The following is a 15,102-nucleotide window of genomic DNA, read 5'->3' on the forward strand; positions in this document are numbered from 1 at the left end:
AATGTGAAAAGGGTCGGTAATGATTCAATGAATGGAGGGGGGTGAGAAATAGGGTATCAGGAAGCGGGACCACGCAACCAAAATCAAGGTTTCCCATGTAGGCCCACTGTCACCACGGCCTAAGTCCCCTACTCTTCTCAAATTTTCATCGACGAGAGGAGTCCCAGTATGACTCACTTCTGATTGATATGTTTCTATAATAGGCTTGAAGTGAGGGAAGTTGACTCATTCAATGGAAAGGTTCAATGAAAGTGCGAGCTTTGGGAGAAGCTAGTAAGACTTTCCATGAAAAACCCCTTGAAAGGAAGGCTACATGAGACCTAGGATTGAGATATTTAGCGATATATGAGCTCATCCAAGGTCAAGGTAGGCAAGAGAAAAGGCTATGAATAATATACTTCAACAAGTACTAAAGCACAAGCCTTGAAGAAATCCCCAAGTTAGCTTATAGGGTTCCCACTGGGTGTGAAGGCTAGGGCATCAAATTCTAGAGATTCCATCGTAGGAAATTCACCAAAACTTGAGGATCACTAGTGAAGGGGAGTGAGATATATGGTATCAGGAAGAGAAACCACGCAACCAAAATCAAGGTTTCCCATGTAGTGCCACTCCTAAAGCTAGTAGCCAATGAAGGAGATCCCACGGGTCTAGGATATAAGATTAACCCCCAAGTTGAGGTAAGGAAACAAGAGTACAGTAGAAAACCTTCCTTCTTCCAAGTTGCCCAATAATCCATGCCTAGATGTGCCCAAGAAAAGAAAGCATAAACGCCCAATATCATAATGAAAAACCATACCTTTGGGGTTGGATGGCCCACCTTCAAACATACGATCATGACAGATGAGCGAGGGTACACAATACCTAGCTCAGGTGGTGGAGAATGGTAGCACATCGAGCCATCAGGTAGCTGCAAGGGGTTGTTGGGTGTCGGTTGAAGACAAATATCTAGGAGAAAATTTCTCCGATAGGGGTCACCCACTAGTGTTGGGTAATATTGACTTATAGAAAAGTCATGGGATGGAGTCAAGATGATCTTAGCCATCAATTGGAGTTAGATCGTGGTTGTTGATTTATCAACGAGAGATTATAAGAGCAAGTCAATGGGACATTTAGAGATACAATGAATTGCAGTGAGAGCAAGGACGCAATGAGAGCAAGGGCACAGTGATAACGTGAGGACACCAGTAGCGGGGTTTCAACAAGAAAATTAAGGAGAGAAGTTCCAAAGAAATTATGCACGAAGATTCCAGTTATTCCAAACGAAGGGAGGAGGCCGAATTAATTTAGCAGAGGGGCTGCATTAGCTAGTTCGAGTTGTTGGGCAACAATTCGATTTCTAGTTGCCGGAGGAGGTGTGAGTTACTCTAGCAAATTGTTGGAGGCAGATATTATTGTTGAAACGAATTTCCAGAGGTAGTGCGAGTTCCAAAAGAGGTTGTACACATTTCCAATTTTGCCAGTGCGTGTTGTTGGAGGAGGTGTGAGTTGCACAAAGAAGGGTCGAGTTTGTTTGCAGATGATTTTCCAATTCGATTGGCTAGTAGAGGTGAAGTAAAAATATTGTCAGAGCTTTGCCAATGAGAGGAAAGCAGTCTATGTAATTCTCGATTGTTGAAGATTATTATTAATAAAAAACCCTCATCTGTTGCAATGGTTTTCCCCACACTGGGGATTTTCTAGGGACTATTGTACAAAAATATTGGTGTCTAAATTTGTGTGTGAATTACTTTTCTCAATTCCTGTTATTATTGATGAAATTTAGAGTCGTGATTTTATTCATTATTTGTCGTAATTAAATTCTAAAGACAAATAATCTGCATAAGATAGAAAAATAATTTCCAGTAACTGCAATTAAGGAAATTTCACAAAGGCAATTCACTTCCCCTCAAGAGGCCAAGCTAAGGCGAGTTTGATCTACGGCTCGATTAATAGCATGTGTAATGGGGTGGTCTAAGGTCAAGGTACCAAGAAAAGGTTTCCAAGAATGTATTCCAACAAGACAATGGCACATGAAACCTTCAAGAAGCCCTCAAGTTGAAGCTTAACCAAACTAGGGTTTCTCCTAGGGAAAAATAGCTAGGGCAAGAGAAATTATGGAGAAAAATGGAAAGATTAGCCACCAAGAGGAATGATTTTGAGGCAACCACTACTACTCTTGATGTTGAATCCTTCGAATGCCAAAAATCTCTCTCCCATGCAATTTTGCACTAAGCTCTAATTGAGGTCGTTGATCCTTGAGACTACCAATATAAGACAGAGAAAAGGTAGGTAATTCAAGTTGATGATAAGATAAAGGTTGATCACCTTTTAGACAAGGCCAGTGCCTAGTCCTTGGGTGGATGGAGTCTATGGGATTGCTAGATCAGCCAAAACTTGCAAAGGAGTAAGGATATTTTGATGCCCTAACACCAAAACCCTAATTATTATCTTTGTGAGGGATCAATATTCACTTGGGAGAGCTAATTCAAAGATTCACCAAGGGGATTACCATTCAAATATTATTCATGAGTAATGAATGCAATAATGGCATCTAGTTTTTATGCAATTGATTTTCAACAAATTAGGGCACAAAAAAAAAACCAGACTACCAATATATTCCATAGATTAAACATAAAAACATAAATTTATCAATAACTGTTGAAAAGAGTAACTAGGTTCGGTCTTCATAATGACGTGTAATTGTAATTTTATGTAATTGTTGAAAAGAAGAAAATAAAATTATTTTGTAAGTACTTGAATCATGGGTTTCATGATCAAGGAATTTTATTTTAGTTAAGGTTCCCATTGTGAACCTTTAGGTTTTGTCATCTAGTCATAAAAGTCAATTTGAGTCAATGTCATGTATGAAGGACCCTTCTTGGGCATGTTACATTTGTATATGAGTCATTAAATGTATAAGAAGGCCCTCCAAGACCAAGCAAAGTCACCTCCTTCAAGTCGGCTTCAAAAGAATAATGAAATCTCTCAAAAGGACACGTCGGCTCACCCTCAGTTCATGTCGGCTCATTATGGAGGCTCCAACGACTATAAATAGGTAGCTCGGCATCATTTCAGAACACACAATTTCGGTGAAGCAAGTCTTAAATCAAGAAGTGTGAAGGTCATCAAATAGAAGCTCTATAACTAGCGAGGAGAAGTGAAGGAGTAGAGAGGTCTTTAGCTTTGTTTTGGGATTTTTTTGGGTCAAATTACCTCCACACGTGCGAGATTGTAGACCTGTAGATTGCAGGAAGAAGGCCAAAATATTACAGTCACAGTGAGAGAAGATTTTGGGTGAAGAACAAGAAAGATCTCAAGCTGAAGTGTCAAGAAGAAGTCTCCTTCTAGAGCGAGGAAGACAAAGGGTCAAAGTTGGTCAAACTCATGTGCTAGGGTTACTGAATAGAGACAAGAAGAACAGTGCAGAACCAAGGGACCGAAATTCTGAAGGGTAGCCGAAAAGAAGGAAGAAGCAAGAGGGTTGACTATCGTTGACTCAAGGAAGAAGGACCTCATCAAGGAAGCCTTGTGTCTTGGAGTGGCAAATAAGTCCAGGGTCTTGGTCTTGGTATTCGTCAATTGAAGTCTCTATAAGAAAGAGAATTTGTTCAGGTTTTCCTCTCAAGTGGGAGAGGTTTTGGCCCTCACTGATAGCCTATATTCTGTGTCTCGTGTCTCTTTATGGTTTATGCATTGTTAACTGTTAGATGAAGAATAACACTATACTAACTTAAGTAAAAGAAGATCCTAATCTAAGAAGTAAAAAGCATTCACAAGCAGTTATCTATAGAAGAGAAATCACTTAACCTTGATGCCCTAGATTTCTCAACATGGTATCAAAGCTAAGGTGACTAAATCAAGGAAGGGCATCTTATCAAGAGACACTCAAGGATCAAATCTCAAGGAAGGCATCAAAGCGAAGATCATCTTGAAGTCAAGATCTACAAAGGAAGCATCATAACCCTAGATCAAAGAAAGTAACAACCCTAGCTCAATCAAAGAAGCATTCATGGGATCCGCTCTCAATTAGTTTGAAGTTGAAGTATCTTGAAGACTATTCATCCAAAGGAAGCTAGATCAAAAGGCATTGTCATTAAAATTCTAAGGCAATCTCTCTCAAGCAAGATCCTTACCATTGAAGACATCATCAAGAAGTCAGTATTGATCTTCATCAACAAGACCCCACCATCAAAGGATCCTAAGGGATCTCCCTCTCTGTGGGATCAAGGATCATTATTGAAGAAAACTATCTTCATCAAGGAGTTTTCTATTCTCTATATCATCATCAACATCAAGGAAGCAGCAAGGAGAAGGAGCATCCTATCAAGTAAGTATATTTATGTCCACATCTGAATCTGTAAAAATGTATTTTTGCAAGGAAAGCAACAAATTGGTTGGGGCTTCAAACTATCTTGCATAGAAGAAAAGGACAGATATGAATCTCATTGAAAATGAGGTTATGGAACATGTCAAAGGATCAATCGCTAAACCAAGAAAGGAAGATGCTCAAGCTCTTGCACAATATATGAAAGGGGAAGTTAGGGCTCAAAGGATTCCCATAGAATCCATCAAGGATCCCATCATCCCATATGGCCTAAACTCGAAACTTCAAAAGAAATCTATGACAAACTGGTAGAGTTGTATTCTGTAAGCACTGTTGGAGAAGTTATCTCATTAAGGCAAGAACTCTACAAGTTGAAGATGTCTAGGGAAGATGGAATAGCCTCATACTTTATGAGGATATCTGAGACCCAAGATCAACTTCAAGATCTAGGAGAAGTTATGTCTGATAGAGAAATGACTACAGTTGTACTAAATGCACTACCGGAGGAGTAGGGCAACTTTACTTCAAGCATTTATGGGAAGAAGGAAGTTACTCCATTCCAGGATCTATGGTCACTGTGCAAGATTGAAGAATCTAAACTAAAAGCCAAATCTGATGTGGGAGCAGGTGAGCAAAATCAAGCTTATGCTATAATGACAAGAAGAAAGGGAAAATTTGGGAAGTCTGGTTCTCAGAAAAAGAAGAGGGGCATGGCTAAGATTCAATGCTATGGGTGTCAAGAATATGGGCACTACAAAAGAGATTGTCCTAAGATCAAAAAGGACAATAACAAAAGAGGAAGCTGAAAAGAAGTGGAGGAAGATGAAAAGAAGAAGTCCAAGAAAGAGGAAGTAAGAGATCTCTACTTTAACTGAGATAGTCTTCCTCACCTAAGTTCTTTTCAAGTCCCTAAGTCTTCTGTTGTAAGATATGGCTATCATGATTTACTAAGAAAAATGATGGGATACATCATGGCATCATAGAAGCATTGAAAACAAGAGCTCGGGACATCATCATAGAGAAGCATGAAAGATGGTTGAAATTGAAATCTATGGCAGTCATCTATGAAGGATGTAGCTCTTGGGAACCTCATTGGAAACATAAGTGGCACTTATGGAAAGAAAAAAAAAAGGGCATCTAGTACAAGGCTCATCATACATCTGTCAAAAGGAAAAATCTGCTGGATAGGGATACCTCAAGATTCTCTGATGGAATCTTCATCGAAAGGTTCACCGATCAAGAAGGGAAGCAAGTGTTTCATCAAGAATTCCAAACTTGTGGAATTCATGGGATGATGGTATGATGACATAAAAGGTGAAGCAGATCAAGGGATTGAAGCTCTTTCAATCAAGGAAGCTGCTACAGGAAGTCTGGATGACCCAAAGGAAAATGAGGTATGTATGCTTATATTCAATATTGAAGAATTCATGTCATATGGTTCTAGGTAACATGGATCAATGTTCTATCTTGAGAGCATGATCAAAAGAAAAAGGATCTCCTCCTTTGAAAGGATGCAAGAAGGCATGAGTCACACATTGTCTAGATGAAATCAACATAATATGTCCTCATATGTAATATGAGGTGGTTGACAACAACTGGAGGAATTCTGATTGGAAGTTCCTGGGAATGAAATGTGTAAAAGAAAGGAAGGAAGAGATCGTGGAATGTGCAACCATGGAAAAGGCAATCAACATCCGAGAAACCAAGAGATCTAACTAGGATATCTCCAAGAAAGATATGTAGACTCTGATGAAGTCTGAAAAAAAAAGAGACCCTTGACAATATATATCTTTGGGAGATGTGTCGATATGTATGCAGGATGTTGATGCAAACTAGAAGATGTCATGATGAAAGACCATCACAAAGGTAATTTTGATTTAAGTGTTCATTTCTTATTTTTGAACAAATATCTGGATGGGCTTATGCAGGGCTACCAAGGAAAGATCTATGGATATCTTCCACCACCAATGACCATGTAGTAGGATGAAAGATCCTTAAGGAAACATGGCATGAAGAAGGTAGCATGGCATGAAGGAAGGCTAGATATGAACTGATAGATCACTTTCCGATGATGACATGATTGACTCATGGATGAAAGTGATGGATGGTTTGTACCCTATGAAGAAGTCCCAAACATGAAGACTCCTGAATAACGAAAAGAAGTTCATGACATCGTGAGGAGGAGTTCTTCAAGCAGCTGGGTTGCCCCATCATCTTCCCCTGAGGAGCTGATGTAGGTCCCTGATTAAGAGGGAGCCTAGAAACAAGTTTCTTACTTGGAAAAAACTTGGAAGCAAAATTCCTAAGCCAAGAGGGAGCTTAGGTACATTCCTTCTATAGGAATGCGTACATTCCTTTATTGGAATAGATATGTCCTCCCTAAGAGGGAGAGATAGACACGTCATTCTTGTCTTCACTTGAGAAGACAGAATGGAGGATTGGGTAAACATCTGGCATCCGATACTCTTTGAGTATGAGTTAGGGCATCCAAGATAAGAGTAGTCGTAGAGGACCGATATTCTTTGAGGACTAGGAATCCAAGATAAGAATAGTCCTGGTGAAACACACCCTGAGAACCCGAGTGGGGTATGATCCGAGAGAGACAATGATGAGAGTGTTTATACATCATTGGTCTCACCAGCATTGTGCTCAGATCTCATGGAGAGATAGAGTTGTTAGTCAAGGCCTTGCTATGTGACAATGTTGGTTGATATGATGCTAAACATATGTGTTACCAATCTGACTCTGCTTATGAAAAAAAAATCCTCAAATTGAGAATGACCGAGTACCATTATGAATACCTCCCTAGTTAAGAGGGAGTGTTGAAAAGGGTAACTAGGTTCGATCTTCATAACGACATGTGTAATTGTAATTTTATGTAATTGATGAAAAGAAAAAAATAAAACTATTTTGTAAGTACTTGAATCATGGGTTTCATGATCAAGGAATTTTATTTTAGTTAAGGTTCCCATTGTGAACCTTTAGGTTTTTTCATCTAGTCATAAAAAGTCAAATTGAGTCAATGTCATGTATGAAGGACCCTTCTTAGGCATCTTACATTTTTATGAGTCATTAAATGTATAAGAAGGCCCTACGAGACTAAGCAAAGTCACCTCCTTCAAGTCGGCTTCAAAAGAATAATGACATCTCTCAAAAGGACACATCGACTCACCCTCAGTTCATGTCGGCTCATTATGGAGGCTCCAACGACTATAAATAGGCAGCTCGGCCTCATTTTAGAACACACAATTTCGATGAAGCAAGTCTGAAATCAAGAAGTGCGGCGGTCATCAAATAGAAGCCATATAACCAACGAGGAGAAGGGAAGGAGCAGGGAGGTCTTTAGCTTTGTTTCGGGACTGTTTTGGGGTCAAATTACCTCCACAAGTGTGATATTGCAGACCTGTGGATTGCAAGAAGAAGGCCGAAATATTAGTCACAGTGGGAGAAGATTTTGGGTGAAGAACAAGAAAGATCTCAAGCTGAACTGTCAAGAAGAAGTCTCCTTCGAGAGCGAGGAAGACAAAGTGTCAAAGTTGGTCAAACTCATGTGTTAGGGTTTCCGAATAGAGACAAGAAGAACAGTGTTGAACCAAGGGACCGAAATTTTGAAGGGTAGCCAAAAAGAAGGAAGAAGCAAGAGGGTTGACTATCAATGACTCAAGGAAGAAGGACCTCATCAAGGAATCCTTGTGTCTTGGTCTTGGAGTGGCAAATAAGTCAAGGGTCTTAGTCTTGGTATTCATCAATTGAAGTCTCTATAAGAAGAAGAATTTGTTCGGGTTTTCCTCTCAAGTGGGAGAGGTTTCGACCCTGGCTGGTAGCCTATATTATGTGTCTCTTGTCTCTATGGTTTATGCATTGGTAACTGTTTGATGAAGAATAACACTATACTAACTTAAGTAAAAGAAGATTCTAATCTAAGAAATAAAAAGCATTCACAAGCAGTTATCTATAGAATAGAAATCACTTAACCTTGATGCCCTAGATTTCTCAACAATAACAAGGCTCACTTACAAGATAACATGCATGAATAATCCTTTCATTGATCCAAGATAACTTCTCCAAAGACAAGAATATAGCTCCAATAGACAAAATGCTCCATAAATCACATCTCTCCAAAGGTACAAGAAGGTTGAAATTCTCCAAGAGAAGTTGAATTAGTCCAAGTGATGATGAATGAAATGAAAAGTCCTCTCCTCTATTTATATGAGGAGGATGAGTCATAATATTAGCCTAAAAGCCCCTACTAACAAGTTAAATCACAAGAAACCCTTGGGTTACAAGCCAACCCACTAGCTTTTGATCAAAAGTGCAAAACAAGCCCACACATGTGAGTAGCCACCCTTCTAGGACTAACGTCATGCATGACATATGCTCCAAGTGACATCTCCAAGTGCTATAAGGTATCCAATGTGGTGTAGTAGCATGTAAAAATCATGATTTGAGGGTTGGCCCTTAAATTCACCTCAATGGCTCTCTGTGGTCCCAAGATCCCACTGGGGCACCATTAAGTGGTCTCCATGGGTCTACAACTGCTCATAATGTCTATCTCTACTCTAGTGTTGAGGGCTTACCAGGTGCTACTATACCTCCCAAGTCTCTAAAGGCAAGACCATCCTCATTTGGGCCCTAAATCAATTGTTATCCCTCATATGGTGCTAAGGTCGGACTGGGGGCATGTTGGGTCCAGGTGTGTCATCCTGAAGAATCATCGAATCCAGTGCAGAGTGGCAAAACGTCCTGGGTACAGAAGGTGCCCACGGTCATGTGTGATGTGTTGTTGTTGCTAGGAAGCCCAAGGCTCTAACACTTCACTTGTTAGTGCCAATATACTCCTTTGATGGCCTGGGCACCTGCGGGTAAGGGGCCCAAGATATGGGTTGTTGAACCACCTAACAATCACAACATAGATTCTAGTGAAAGCAGCTAGTCATTAGGGAAAATAATCATTATTGCATCTAGGTGAACCAAGCTTGAATGTAATGGGCTATTTAATACTTCAAACAAGGACTCCCTTCCAAAATTAAGGCCATGAGCTCGCAATAATGTTTCCTCCCTAGGTAGGAGTGGCTAAAGGACAACCCTATTAGGTGTTTCCAGCCCCTAAGGGGAAGTAACATTTCCTTAGTCCACCCTTCAATTAATAGGTGTTAGTGAATAATAATGATGGTACAAAGGGGAGAAGACTTCATGGCCAAGTGCCATGGTCAAAGGGACCAACATGATGGGGATCCACATCCTAAGTGTATAGATGTGAGGAGAGAGCAATCATGGATGCATGAATTACCAACTCAACCTTTGTTTTTCCACCCCTCTTGTGTGCCTTTTACTTTTGCTTGATTTTTCTTTGTATTATTATTCATAGCTCAAGGGTTGGGGTTTGCTTTGAATGATATAGCAATTGTATTGCCCCTTAATGATGAGTCAGTTTATCACTCATCAGGGTTGGGACATGCAAGGGTTCCTTCTTATGATGTAATGGAGCAACATGTGCTCATGAACAAGGTGATGGTCATAATGAGTGAGGTTGAGCTCATGCTAAGCTTTTGTCCAAATACTAATATGTATGTCCCTAGCCATCTTTTGCATTTTGATATTCTTCTTTCATTTTTGTTTTGTGGGCATAATATGTTTTTTTTGTTTCTTCTAGTTGCATCAACCTCCCAGGGCAAAGCTTTAGGCCCTAGGTATGAGGATGTATGGGTGCCAAATCCCAAAGAACCAATGATCAGTTGAACCCAAAGAATGGATGTGAGATAAGGGCTTGTAATGTATGATGGAAAGTAGTAAGTATGTCATAGGGATAGATGGTTATCTCAATTAGGGTTTCACAAGTAGTGTCCCTCCTATACCCATTGGGCCATTAGGTAAGGTCCCACTAGACTGTAATCAAAGATTAACCCCCCATTTAAGGTGAGAGGACAAGATCGCGATCAAAACCCCTCCTTCTTCCAGGTCACCCCATGATCCATATCAAATGCCCAAATACAAAAAATCATAAGCACCCAATTGCAAAATGATTAAAGTACCTTTTCATTGAAAGCCCACCTTCGTCCATGTGCTCATGCCGAATGAGCAAAAATCATATCGCTAATGCAAGTGGCAAAGATATAGTAGATCATCAACTAGTGGTGGTGGTTAAGGGCTGCATGGTTAGCCGGCTAGCTATGAAGAATAGGAGAAAAGTTTTCTCCTATAGCATTACCCATTTTGGTGGGTAACAAGGACCAAAGATGTTTATCACTCTTTTGGTCTATAAATGTCATGGATATTCCACTTGACAATTCATCACAACAAATTTGTGATAATAAACCAAAATATCTACTATGAAGGGTTAATTTCTTTAGATTCCATATTTGTTATCACTATTTTGTTGTTTATGCATGCAACAGATAATATAAGGAAAAAAGAGAACAAGTAAATACAATCACTCAAAAGCCATAATGAACACCAAGATATACCCTAGGAAATCCTTACAAGAGAAAAACCAACTATAAGGTGAGGCTGCTCTATTCTCTTTTTTGGAATGTTAATGATGCAAGTACAAAGGAGAAGGCACTCTTTATGGAGTTGCCTAAGACCTGTGGCCCATTGGCTACTAAAGAAGACAAACCCTCTTTGTTATGCTCTCTCTCTATCCATACTCAACTACTCTACTCTACTATGGAACAAAAATGCACCCAAATAGAATGGAACCCCTTTTCCTTCTAGCGACCTGGTTATAACATAGGTCGATAGCCAACTAGGGGTCAGGTTTGACTCTTTCAACTCTCAACTAGAATTACAACTTCGACCCTTCTAAAGTCTTCTTCATAGTGCCCACATGGCTAGCCCCTTTTGGATGAGTAATGAGGGTTGACGCAACATCTTCTTGAATTATGGTGATCAATCACAATAGGTCAACTCTCAAGAGGCATAACTTTTGCATCTGAACTCTGATTGACATCTTTCTTGCACCTTTGAAAAGGTCTCTATGCGTAGAATATCGTCACGGGGTCCTACGCTTAAGCACAAAAAGCAGGAAAGTTGTACCCCCAAAAAACATCATTTAAGGCCTCAAATTGGCCCCATAAATTTTTAGACCCCAATTCTTCAAACTGGGTCCCATTAATGAAACTACTCTTATAAGTTGATTCCTTCAATTTTTCCACTCTGAAATCATCGAGATGGATGACAAATTATACAATGATCCAATCCAGATCACTCTTCCTCTAGGAGCTATAATTGTTTGACCTTTGTTCATAGCTTACTAGAGTTCAATTAACCAAGCAAGCATGCAACAGGTTGATTGCCTCTTACTTTCAGCCCTCTAACACTAGTAGGAAGAGGCCCCATGGCAAACTTCCAACCTCACATGATAAACCTATGGAGCGGCATAAACCTAATGCCATGGCCTCATGCATCACGCATTTATTTGCAGCCTTGAATGTTGGAGATGTTTCTCCAGAGTAGCAAGTCTCAGCCAAGGAACCTCCTCCTTGATTTTTTCGTTGTTCCCCATTTCGTTGGGGTGGCAATTCCCACCTATGTCACAAGATTCACGAAAATTCAACCTTGAGGTTCGAAACTTAGCGAACTTAAAAAAACATTGAGATTCATTGAGGTTTGTTGAACCTCATGAACTATGACCAAGTCCACAGCTCAAGCTCATAATCTCATGTCACAACTCAAGCTCATAATCTATCCTTGCAATTTCTATGTCCATCATGACATTTTTATGTTTATTGATGTTAATTTCTTTTATATATATATTGGGAGGATTGATTGTTATCCTCCCCGCCTAGGTTCAGTTTCCACAAGTAACATGATGAGCTTCGTTGTAACGGCTTCAAGCTTTGTTGTTGAGTCTGCGCAGTCCCCCAAGGACTGAAACATGGATATTCTCCACATAAAATATAAGGTTATTTCTCAAGGGATATATATATATATATATATAAACACACGCGCCCTCATCAAAAAATTCAAATTGAACGCAATCTGATCGTTCCCAAACGAGCCCAAAACATGTGACTTGGCTTCCCAATTGTTTTCTTCTTCTTCTTCTTTTTCCTTCTTTTAGTTTATTTTTCCCTTGGGATGTGCTTTTTCCTTCCACTTGTCATATTTACACATAATGTATTCTTTGCAGTCACATAGACCAACTTTGGCCTTAAATGGACATTGATATCTAAATTTAAATTAAACATGATAGTTTTGTGCTCGTGTGCAGTGATCTCGTGGATGTTCGTTGTATTTGCATATCCATGTGATTATCTTGGGGGAATATGAGTTCTGTCCGTCAGTTAGCAGGTGCTAATTCCCAAACAGAGTCATATTGCAAACCCTAAAGGTGTTTTATTGTGCATAAAATGTTTCAGAGTATTCAACACCAAATGCTGATGCACTTGTTAGCAATGGGGAACATAGTTTAGGAGAGCTCTGGCACACTGTAATTCACATTTACCTGAGATGAGAAAAGTACAATGGTGAATTTTAAAACTCACCCCCAGCTAGCTATTGCTTTTGCCGTATGCTCAGGTTCCATTGGATCTGGTGGAGCAGGATTCCTGCTAGTTTTCACAGCACAGAATCTGCAACCTCGAGTACATGTGTCCCCAAGAAGCATAATTGTGGCTGTCCCAATTCCATTTCCCTCTCTCTTGTCCCCCGCTGCTCCTCCCCCTCCTCCATTCCAGCACTGCCAACAAAAAATTCGTTGAAATATACATACACATGTCATGCAAATTAAATTAATCCAATAACGTTCTGTCTTAGTTGGGCTTTGTTAATTTACCAGCATTTTTTCCGAAAAAAAAAATAATTTTACAGACTTTACTTTGGGTTTCAAAGCTAACAAGATCAAACTGATTGAATTCCTAATTGCTTATCAGGATGTTTCAATTTCTTCACTGAATTTGTATTTCCTTGTCATGATAAACCAAATCGCATTGATTGAAGTTTTGTTTGCATGTCAAAATGACTCAGGCAAATCGCATTGACTGAAGATCCATTTTCATAGCAGAATGACTGAAAAGAGATGTGCAAAGTCGAATAGAATATTTTAATTGGATGAATTTGAAATTGAACGACTTCTAAAAATTAAAATAAGCAAACAATATACCTCTCCGATATTAGGGCACTGTGCTTCCTCGCAAACAGTGTGCAGCTTCAACGAGGACAAGGAGCTTTTCAGTTCCTGATAGCGCTCCCCTTGCGGGGCCCTTTGTCTCAACCACTCGGCCTTCTTCTTCGTCGGATCACGCCCTGTGTAAACACCCATCTTCCCTCCAGGATAAGGGCCGCCCGCTTTTGCATCTTTTTTCTCAAACAGCACCTCCCAAGGCTTTGCATTTGCTGTAGACACAGACAGCTCATTATTCTCGACATCTATAGCTTCTGCGTTTACTTTTACTGTAAAAAACAGAGGAGATCTCACAGAAGTCCTCCGGCTACCATGGATATTAATTGAAGGAATGCTAAGAAAGCCTAAAGAGGAGGAAGCCATCGCCATTGCCAATGGTAGTCCGTAGAGTTCTACAGCTTGATTATGAGACCTTCAATTGTTATGATGACTTGTGAGCAATTGAATTTGAACAATAACGTGGTGAGCAGACGGGGGATTGAGCTATACACTATATTTTCCAATGCCGAAGAGTGGGCAAAGGTTTGTTTTTGCTATTTCAATTTGTCTGTGTGCGACTCCCTTCGTGCTGTAGTCATGATCATCATCATGTGTGTTCGTTGTGGTTGTTGGACGTTGGTAACTTGTAATCAATGATTTATGGGGCCAGAGGCTGCCCCCAAACCACATCATGTTCTAACCAAACCACATCAGAAGAAAAATAATAAACATTAATTCAGTCAATATAACACTTTCTGTAACGATTGAAAATGCATCCAGAGACAACTCAAAATCATACTGTGGTTCAACACACCTCTGTAATTCGAATGTCTTACATGAACTAAAATATTGTAATATAACAGAATGTCAAAGGATCAGAACGATATAAATTATAAACCGGCCTGGTCCTCCGATGTAATTCTTAAATTAATGCAAGATTGATTTTGTTTATTAATATATCACTATGTTTTTTATAATTTTAATTCAATTATATAGCTATCTAAATTAAATAGCATTAATATATAATAAATTTTAAAACACTTATTTTATTATATATTTCATATAATCAATATAATTATCTATGTAATTAATTTATAAGGAATGTAATAAAATTCACTTACCATCTATACTTTCAATCTCCTTAATAAAAACTTTAACCTGGCAGATATAATTGTTATATTTTAAATTTTAGGTTTGTTTGTTTATTTGTTTTTCCTTTTTAAATTAAGATTTTGTTAGTTAAATTACTTTTATTTTTATAAGTCTAGTTTAATTATTATACATTTTAGTTTTTTTGGTTAATTTGTCTGAAATTTGGTAAAGATTTTTTAGAATCATAAGTTTGAGTTGTGTAATTTGTAGAACCTAAAGAGTTTTCCAGGATAATATATTCATTTCTACATTCGAAAACACATTTTGAATAACAAGAAATTACAATCTCACTCAAAATTGTATCACCTAATTTTAACTAAAATAACTATTAATCAAACTACACTATTTTTATATACATATAAATATGATTATAAATATTTAATCTTTGTGGTGTACATATTCAACTATACAACTTACACAAACTTCAAATAAACTATTTGAATTTTAAACACAACATTATTTGAAATAAAAAAATATAACATCAACTTTAAATGCTAACACAACATTACTCAACCTCAACATTTAATCCCTTACATTTTGTGAA

At 38.7% G+C, this 15,102-nt stretch overlaps 1 protein-coding gene across 1 annotated transcript in view; it reads right to left on the reverse strand.

The window, feature by feature from the left end:
• LOC149153594 (Radical SAM superfamily protein) overlaps positions 1–14,245 on the reverse strand; it is a 131,030-nt gene extending 116,785 nt beyond the window's left edge. The window contains exons 1-2 of the mRNA XM_089438870.1: positions 13,407–14,245; positions 12,790–12,983 (exon numbers count right to left, since the gene is read on the reverse strand). Of these exons, the coding sequence (XP_089294996.1) occupies positions 12,790–12,983; positions 13,407–13,796 (584 nt within the window). The 5' untranslated portion in view covers positions 13,797–14,245. The remainder of the gene's footprint in view (positions 1–12,789; positions 12,984–13,406) is intronic.
• Between the last annotated feature and the right edge of the window lie 857 nt (positions 14,246–15,102).

The sequence above is a fragment of the Pinus tabuliformis genome, chromosome 9, assembly GCF_031772625.1.
Source record: "Pinus tabuliformis cultivar Carrire ecotype Pingquan chromosome 9, CPIR1, whole genome shotgun sequence".
NCBI lineage: Eukaryota > Viridiplantae > Streptophyta > Pinopsida > Pinales > Pinaceae > Pinus > Pinus tabuliformis.